This window comes from Micromys minutus (assembly GCF_963924665.1).
Source record: "Micromys minutus genome assembly, chromosome: 8".
Classification (NCBI taxonomy): domain Eukaryota; kingdom Metazoa; phylum Chordata; class Mammalia; order Rodentia; family Muridae; genus Micromys; species Micromys minutus.
The window spans coordinates 47,319,890-47,329,785 of record NC_137977.1 but is presented as its reverse complement, the minus strand read 5'-3'; the positions used below and the strand labels follow the sequence as shown (position 1 = coordinate 47,329,785).

The 9,896-nt window shown below is 47.2% G+C and overlaps 1 protein-coding gene across 1 annotated transcript in view; it reads left to right on the top strand.

Annotated features, from left to right (window-relative positions):
* Positions 1 to 622: 622 nt before the first annotated feature.
* ABLIM3 (actin binding LIM protein family member 3) overlaps positions 623 to 9,896 on the top strand; it is a 110,913-nt gene continuing 101,639 nt past the window's right edge. The window contains exon 1 of the mRNA XM_080920439.1: positions 623 to 960. Coding sequence (XP_080776565.1) covers positions 948 to 960 — 13 coding nt within the window. The 5' untranslated portion in view covers positions 623 to 947. The remainder of the gene's footprint in view (positions 961 to 9,896) is intronic.

Sequence of the window (9,896 nt, the reverse complement as noted above, 5' to 3'; positions counted from 1 at the left end):
CCACAGGACCAGTTCGTAGGGAACTGTCCAAAGTTAAACTGCATCCAGCTTGTCAACCCTGGGCTGAGTTGAGAGATCATCTCCCGCAAATCCAGTCTCTCCTTCTAAGTCCTCCCAGTGATAACTTTTCTCTTTCCTTCCTTATATCGGCTCACCCCCTAGGACCCAGGCCCACCCCCAACCCCCACCCACCCGTGCTGGCCCCAGGACATCAGAGTCCCGTTTTTTTTTTTTTTTTTTTTTTTTTTTACTCCCCCCACCACTCCCAGCACTCGGGCAGAAAGCCCTGCAGGGCGGAGCCTCAGATACGCGCCGACGCGTCCAGCAGGTGGCAGCAGCGAGCGGCCGCGCCCCCCCGCGCTGCCAAGCCGCGAGCCCACATCATGGATGGCGAGCTCTCAGGTTTCGCCTGGCTCGCCCTGGCATCCCAGACCCCAGACGACCAGCGGGATTCATGAGCCGCTTGCAGGGGCCGGGGCAGGGGCCTCTGGCTCCCAAAACTGGCCAAGAGGTGGGTCCCGGGGCGGGTCGCTGCTCCCGAGGCCGGGCGGGGACGCGCTGCCTCCGCCCTGCCTCCCTGTGGTCCACACCCCCTTCGGGCTCCGCAGCCAGCCGGCTGGGATAACGCGGGGTGCGCACGAGCCGGCACTGCCAGCCTCGCTACTGCCCGGGGTTCGGGTCCCAGGTGCTGAGGACGAGGCACCTGAGTCCCCCTCGCCTGCCCCTCCTCCCAGTTCACCTGCCCTGTTCGTCCACTCGCCTTAAAGGCCAGCGGCTCCAGTCCAGACGGAGAGGGGCCAGCAGGGGGAGAGCGCACCTGAGGATACACAGCTGGCCCTGCTCTGCCTTTTCACCCTTAGGTGATGAGTGAGGCCAGGAGAACACAAGATTTAAAAAGCAACCGGGGCCTCCGTATTGAATGAACGACCCAGAGCAAAGGCATCACCATGAACACGAGCAGTAAGTGGATCCTCCTCTCCTTTGCCATGGGAACAGGGGTGGGGGCGGGAGGTTCGGGAGCCTGCGCCCCGGCTGCCTGGAAAGAGGAAGGAAGCCAGTATCTGCGGGGGACACCTGACTCCGGTCTCCCTCCTTCGGGTGATTTCGGAGCTCCCTGGCACAGGGAGAGCTTCGGGGTCTGCCTTTTCCTGGTGATTTTGCTAATGTTTAATCGGCGGCGCCAGTTGCCTCTGTCGGGAAAACTGCTGTCTCCTAGCTATGCCTGGGAAGGCCTAAGAAGCAGTAGTGTGGCCATTGTCTGACTGTGGGGGGCTCCCAGGAGACCTCCATGCCCACATCTGGAAATCCGTGGAGGCCCTTGCTTGTCCCAGGAAGAGCAGGGAGGCCGTGGGCGGGCCTGGGCAGACCTGGGATAGCAAAGAGCAATTTGATAAACAAATTCTCATGAAGCCACCTTTGGGTCCCGAAGATCCAGCTCCTGTTCCCTCAGTGGTCTGGGCTAATTCCCCACCTACCTGGAGGCTGCTTAGCCTACAGGAGAATGAGAAGAAGTGGCAAACCCTTTGAGGAACAGCTTTGACAGGGCAGAGGCAATAAATGCCCTGCAGAGCCTGGGCATTTGGAGCCCTGGCTACTATGAAATGCACTCAAGTAACCCAGGAAGGCCCTGGTTGGGTTAATGTGACCCAGGCAGTACCCTAGGAGGGCATAATTGAGTTCAAATGTCACTGTCTGGCTCTGTTTTCAACTTGCTTGCTGGGGTCATCTCAGCACCAAATACTTGAACCGGAGGAGTCCTGCAAACATCCCCAGTTGGGGGTTCTGACTTTTGGGCTTAGTCCCAACCCTTCATCTCAGATTGCTCACCTATGAGATCTGGAGGGCTAAATCAGCGACCTTTCCGATCAAGAATTGACAGGGTCTTTCTACAAAAGCTAGGGTTTGGCAGTAAGGGCGGGGTGAGGTGGGGTCAGTACCTGAGTGAGACTATGCCCAGGCTAGCCCCACTACTTCCTGACCCTCCCTCCATTTCAAGGCCTTGGCACAGAGAGAAACTGCAGAGCCGCGGGGATAGAAATGAAATGTATTTATTTACTACGTATTTGCGTGACTCACGTCTCTGCTGCCTTCCTTTGTGTATTACATAGCTACGCTAAGCGAGCGAGTGAGGCTGGACTCCTCACTCTTATAACCAAATGATTTTTCCTCTTAGCTGACAGTCTGCAATGATGTTCTGGCTTTGTACCAGACTTGGGGAGGGGGCGGGGGCGAGCCCTGTCAACCCCGTCACTGGAGGGCCATATGTTTGCATCTGTGTGCTTCAGAAAAATTAAGGTGTGGATTGCCTGCCATTCTTACTCTGTCTGGGGGGAGTTTTTGTGTATGGGAGCCTTTTCCAGTAACTGATAGATGGGAAGAACATAAGAAAGGCAATAAGCAACCGACTCTGCCTTTTCGCTGTTCAAGAATCCTAAGAAACGTTTGTTCTATTAGTCACACTGAGTATTATAGACTGAAAAAACATAAAACAAAACCCAAAAATCCAAAACCAGCTTTCCCTTCGTTCTGTCTTTTCTTCCTTCCTTTGAAAAAATGATCAATGTAATAATGTAGTTAAATGTTGTAGATGACACAGACTGGAAAAAAATCCACTTTTCTAATTAGAAGGTGTTAAGTTTTTGGTGCTGCTGGACAATGAGCAATAAAATGACCAACGCAACCCTATAGAGAGGAATGCGTAGTAGCTGGAGCACCCTGTGGGGAGGCGCAGGGCCCGGGAACTGGGCTTCATCGTTGAGCTTCATCTCTATAAGGAGATGAAGAAATCGAGAGAGCATAAAACCAGACCTCTTTGGAGGGACAAGGCCAGAGGGCCACAGAGCAGAATATCAGCAGGAGACGACTGGCTGGTCTGCTGTGATCAAAATGTACCCCTTTTAGATGTGAAATCACCCAATTCACACGAGTTTCAGCATTTATGCCAGTGCCCAGCTGCCAGGTAAGGGGCCCCTGTGCCAGTTACCGACCTGGGCACTTCTGCTAGCCCCACACAGAAACTCCCACTGAAGCTGTGAGCTCGCTCTGGCTTTGTAGGTGAGACATTACTGTTGGGATTTGGTCATTTCAAGCCAGTTATTTAATTTCAGAAGGTTCTAGAATGCGAACTGTATTTAACAGCAGGCACTATTCCTAATCAGTGGTTCAGGTGCCAACATCAAAGTTTGGGCAAACTATAACTTATTGCTCAACTCCTAATCAAGTCCTCTGGAGAAAAGAGGGCTGTGGTTTGAAGGCAACTCTAAGAGCAGCTACAGCCAGATGTTGTGGCCATGGCCTCGTATCACAGATATCTGGTGGCTGAGGCAGGAGGATTTCTGTGGGTTCAAAGCCAGTCTGGGCTACCTGGTAAGTTTTAGACCAGCATGAGTTACAAAGTGAGAGGAGAGAGAGAGAGAAAGAGAGAGAGAAAGAGAGAGAGAGACAGAGACAGAGAGACAGAGACAGAGAGAGAGACAGAGAGAGGGACTTAGTGAAGTACTTGTCTATGGGCATAGCTGAAGTAGCGACAGGTGATCATCTGCCATCTTTACTCTGGTCATCCTGGGGATCACTGTCACCACTGAATTAACTTTGCAACATTAACAAGCCGTCCTCTCAGGGGTTGCTCCTTCACCACGAACTGAGATGCATACCTGGAGGAGGAAGTGCTCCATAAACATGTATAAATTATGTTTATTAACAAGAAAGTTGCTTCTCACAGGACCAAACAGGACAGTGCTTGGTGTGGGTTTCAGCACTATCTGGATTCTTGCTTTTCACATCATGATGAGCATTAGCAAGGTGTTCAGAAGACGAGTGATTCTGAGGGTGGGGGGTGGGACAAAAGGTTGCAACAGGTGGGCTCCCCCCCTCGGAACCAATGAAGGGGTGGAAGGGACCACCTAGAACAGGATTTCTTAGACTTTTCCACTTTGCCATCCCTTTTCACCTGGTAAATATTTATACAGCTCCAGGTGGGTGGCTTTCTAAAAAGGTACAGAAATCAAATATTTGGGGCTGAAGAAATGGCTCAGCAGTTCTTGCAGATTTTGATTCCCAGCACCCACATGGCAGCGTACAGCTGTCTGCAGTTCCAGTTCCAGTGAGTCTGATCTCCTCCTCAAGCCTTAACACAAATCATGCATGTGGTGCACACACATACATGCAGACAAAACACCCATACACATAAAATAATAAATAAACCAAAAAATAATGTTCAAAAGGAATCAAACATTTGCTGATTATAAAGAAATTTATTTTGAAACAATATCTAAGTACTATATAAGTTATATAAGTACTATAAACTTACTACATATTAATAACTGAAGCAAATTTATATACTGCCATGATATGATTGTTTATTTTTACATAATTAATTAAAACCTTGGCTTACTATTTGATACAGCAGGGCATAGAATATCTTTGGCATTTTCAGAGTTTAACCGACGTTTTGATTTTAAAATCGTCAGTTCTAAAGACACATTTTCATGTAAATACACAGTGGAAAATGACAGAAAAGTGTTTAGGGCTGTCTAAGAAATTGCTGGAAATTCTGCCCTAATCTCAAGCCAAAACTCACTGAACAGTTGTCTATGAAAGTAAAGTCAATAACTCACATAACAGTTCTTAAAAGCAAGTGTTCTAACACAATGCAATCCAAAACAATATATGACTTTAGTACTTACCTGCTGAAGAGTGACAGTTAAGCAGTAGAAATCCTTTGTTTGCCATGATTAAACCATTGTGCTTCTGTAAGAGTGAAACTTTAGTAAGTACGGTGAAAACACTATTCTTAGCATGCAGTAGTTTTAAATCTGCATCCAGGTGTTTGGGGTGGTGTTTGTTGGCACCCCCTGGTATACTAGCACTCTCCACGTAGAGACAGTGGGGTCATGTGACACAGCCTAGCCGAGACCTCCCCAAAACACCAAGTTCATTACCTATTTGACTTTGAATTCATCTTTGTCCACTGAGCACTCTGAAGCCTTTCGCCATTAACAAGCTTTTCATAACCCCTGCATTGTTATGCAACCCCGTATAAACTGAAACCCAAAGTTTGAAAGTGCTATGCTAGAGGAGAAACGGGCTTCGGGGCTACGAGTACACTCTGGGTTTCATGGCTGGCTCCCTCATCTGGCTTTCTTTCTTCCTACTCATGGGCAGTCTAATTTCAGAGGTCATTTGTCTCCTGCCCCACTGAAGCATCCCCAAACTGGTCTGTCCTGACCCCCCTTTGTTCCCCCATATCCATTTTCTGTGTCACACACTGCAGCATTTCATATGACCTAGCCCCATCCAATCTCTATGTCCTTCTTATGTTTGCCTCCTTCATCCCACTGAGAGCTTGTCCCTGTGACCTTTGCTGTCCAGTGAGTCCTCTCCACACCACACCAGCCCCTCTGCCCACTCCAAAGCTGCTAGGCTCTCCCCAGATGCCTATTCCAGCCAATATCTCCATAGTAGATGTTCACAAGCTCAGAGACTGTTCTCTGTCATTCTGTACTCACGCATGTGGTCCCTACATGGGTCCCATGCAAATACCCAGTTCCAAGTGAGCTGGGGCATGTAGCCTGTGGCAACCACACACTCTGGGATTTTCATGAACTCAGACCAGTTACTGGTCACAGTCTAGAGTCATGGATACCACCTATCAACTGTGCGCTCAAGCAACAGTATTTTATTGTTTGTTGAAGTTCTCGTGTTAATACCAGGAGTTCCAGAACTGGGGGGAGACAGAGTTGGCCCCAGTGTGCTCGAGTCAGTTCCGTGTTCTATAAAGTACCATATTACTCACTGGCTCAGAGCTTCCACAGATTCCCAAAATGCTATGCATGCATCATACTCAAGGTGAGATAAGCATCCTGCACACCACAGACCACACCCTCTGTGCTCTTTCTCATACCCTGGCATGCTAACAAAATTACTTTTTCTTTTGCTGGAAAGTGTGTTCAGAAATTATGTGACCCAACAAGAGCGTTACTGGCAGGAAGAACGGCTCCCTCGGTTCTAATTCAGGATTTTCAGGATCTCAGACATAACAAGTTATATCTAGAATATAATCAGTAAGAGGCAAAAGGTCAGAGTTCTTGAAAGAACCAAAAGAAATGCTCATGAGTGTTAGCTGTCAGTGAACAGGAGTGAATCTGAAGTTGGCCATCAAGTAAAGCAAGACTCTGAACTGATGGTGTCATAGAAGCCAAGCTCTCAGATGGACGGTCATCTTAGAATGATGGTTTCATCATTACAAAAGCCAGTATGGGGTTTTGTATATAAATGAAGCCATATTATTCAGTATTAGCCCAGCTAATTTAGCTTACTATAAAGAGCAAATAGAAAGTTAGAGTCCTATGTGGTTGATACACATTGTCCTGGTTCAGAAAAGAGGCCAGGCTTTGTGGTGATTATAAGACACCACAATAAGGGAAAAGATCCTTAAGAAAATAGATCATGCGACATGCCACCTACTTGTAGTGTGGGGTTAAAAACAAAGGAGGAGTCTCACAATTGGGCTTCTGGCAGGGGTTAGAAGGGCACTGTATAGGGAGGTGGGAGAAAGCTTTTCCCAGATGTGTAGGAAACATGCAGAAAAATGAGAGTCAGCAATGCCCAGGAGAGGGAGGCTAGTTATGGTACCGACTTCTCACCCCTGACATAATGGCCTCTGGCCTGAAGGGCAGAAGGAAGGAACCAGAAGGTTCTGCTAGATACTAGGGAGGGCCTATCAGGATCTGCCATTTTTAGCTCCCAGAAAGCAACCAACCCAGTTCTAGGGAAGTAGCCAAGGGAAGGAACATCATTATCCCCTTTCGGGTTCACACAGTGGTCCAGTCCCACTAGAAGCCATAGGATAAGGAAAGCAGTTGATAGGCTCTACCCCGTTCTCCCACATCCTCACAGGGCTTCCAGCAGGATAGGAAGGGAGGTGGAAGACAAAGGAAGCAGCTGGACACCGGCACAGGTAGCAATGTCTCTGCTAATGCCATTGCCTGCATCCAGTGTCCTAAGACTTCCTTAAGGGGACACATTTACAACACAAACACAGTCAAACAGACAACAACAACCAACAGTGCTTCCCACACAGTGAAGCAGTTGTTGACAACAATCCCTTGAGAGGACCTGACAGAATAATGTAAATAGCCATTTTAAAATCATCCAAAATTAACAGCACACATCTCTGAGAAATTAAAGTGTGTGATTTCAAGAGCACTTGGATGGTAGAAAGGAAGTGATATCAGTTCTGAATCCCGACTTCCCTGTCTGGCAAATGCTTCATCTAGCTGAGATAGCATCTGCTGCAGTGAATGGTCAACCCCTGGCTCTCACCCAACATTCACCAGATTCCATTGTAAATGAACAGAAAGCCACCAGAAGTGTGTGAGCACCTCCAACTCTGGGTAGTTTGCTGATTAAATTGTCATCCTGTAGTTTTTAAGGGAACACTGGACTGAAATTATTGAATTTAAGTCCATCCCTGTCCCTTCCTGTGTATCTTAAGTAAATTGCCTACTTTCTACACCAACTTCCCTTCTTTGATAATAATCAAGGGGGCATGGAGTATTAATAGGATTTCTCATCGAGTTGTTGCTAATAAGTAAGTCTGGGTGCTGGAGAGATGGCTCAGTGGTTAGGAGCACTTGTTGCTCTCACTGAGAGCCTTGGTTCCATTCCTATAGCAACCACATGGTGGTTCACAACCATCCATCACTCCAGTTCCAGAGGATCTTATGCTTCTTCTGACCCTGAGAGCACCAGGCCTCATCGTGCATTTTACATACATGCAGGCAAAACACTCATATACATAAAATAAATACTTCTAAAAGTAAAATATAGTAATATTGTAGCTGTAAATTGCCTAAAGGAATATCCAGCACATACCAAGTGATTATAAAATGAGTAAATTATTTCACTAGGGTTTCCATAGCCAAGTATTACATGCTGAGAGTTTTGAACAACAGTGATGCATTATAGCTCCTGAGGCTACAAGTCCAAAGTCAAGTGGACTTTGGTAGTCTGAGGTTCCAGAAAGCTCCTGGCCCATACCTACACATCTTGTTTCTCTTCAGATCTCCCAATTCTGTATGTGTTTGTGTCCAGATTGCTCCTCTGGTAAGGACACCAGTCACACTGGAGTAGGACCACTCGAATGACCTCATTTTAACTTGACATTTACACCAAGGGTATCTGCAAATAAGGCCATGTTCTGACAAACCAGGTCTTGAGATCTCCAGGTATGAATCAGGAGAGAGGACACAAGTCAATCGCCAGAGCCATGTCTGCTAAGGGAATCCCTTCAACAGAAGCACTCCCTGTAGGTAGGTTTGTCCAAATATCAGCCAGCCCCCATAGCTGCCAGGTGATAAGAAATACTAGTGTCACCTAAGTTCTCTCTCCAGGGTTGATGTTGGAACACTACCTTTGCCATTCATGACCAGAAACATCACCCTCTTGACTGGAGCTAGAGCTCAGTTGGCCGAGTGTTTGACTATGTGCAAGAGACTCTGGGTTGAATCCCAACATACATTGTAGCAAAAGCAGCACCAGTAATCACAGCACTCAAGAGGTAAAAGAAGGGAGATCAATTGTTCAAGGTCATCCTCAGCTACATAGACACCAAAGCCAGCCTGGGCTACTTGTGATTTTGTCTTGGAAAGAAAAATAAAAGGAGGGAGGAAGGAAGTTAGGAAATATTAGGGGTGGGGGAGAGAAGGATGGAAGGAGCAAAGAAGAATGGGAGGGAAAGAAAAGGAGGGGGTGGGGAACCTCATACAGGGGAAGACCAAAAGTGGCTTAGCATATTCACACTCAGTTTGCTGAACATGAATCACACACACACACACACACACACACACACACACACACACACACACACTCAGGACATTATGCAGCTATGGTATTCAGTAGTGTAAGGGAAGTTACAGGCATGGTCTTGGTTTTCAGTTTGCCTAGTTCTTGGTAGTATCCAAAAAGGTAATCAAACTGGACAATATACTCACTCAAAAATTATCGACTAAAAATTAGTCCAGCACCACACCTGGTTCTGGTAACAGACAGTGTAACCAGTATGGCCAGATTTCATGGACCTCACAGTAAGCACATGAGACCCTGGCAGCCAGCATGCTGGCTTTGCCCTGTACTCAATTTTTAATAAATTTAAATTATCACTTAACTCGAAATTTGTATTTCTAAATTATCTTTAAAAAAAAAAGCTGGAGCCAAGTTGAATCCCAGCACCCGGGAGCAGAGGCAGGTGGATCTCTGAGTTCGAGGCCAGCTTGGTCTACATACGTAGTGAGTTCCCAGATAGCCAGAATTACACAGCGAAACCCTGTCTGGAAAAACCAAGAAAACAAAACAAAACAAACTCGAAGATTTGAAAGCACTGCTGCCCCGGTCTGCCAACATAGACACAGTCAGGATTTATGATTCAGATATACTGCATGTATACAAGTCTATTTAGCCATGTTGACCCCACTTCCTCTCACTTAGTATTTCTACCTAAATTGGTCTCTATGACCCTGGATTTTATAGCCCAGTCTAGTAAATGATCTATGTAGCATCAAATGTGGAGAATGCATCTTTCCATGGAGTCACTGAAGCTGATCCATGGTAAATATTTAAAAACAAAACTAGAGTCAGGTGGTGGTGCACGCCTTTAATCCCAGCATGTAGGAGGCAGAGGTAGGTGGATCTGAGTCCCTAGATTCTGCCTGGAGTTGGTAGGTGAACAACCTACCTCCCACCAGGTATTAAAGTCCCCTTAGAGGGAGCAGACCCCACTGTGAGCCCTACTTCCTTAGCTGATCGACACCCAGAGGCGGTTCTCTTATCTTGTTACATGCACTTGAGCGGAGGCAGGGGGCACTATACCTCCTGGAGGTCAGCTTTTGCTTCCAGAG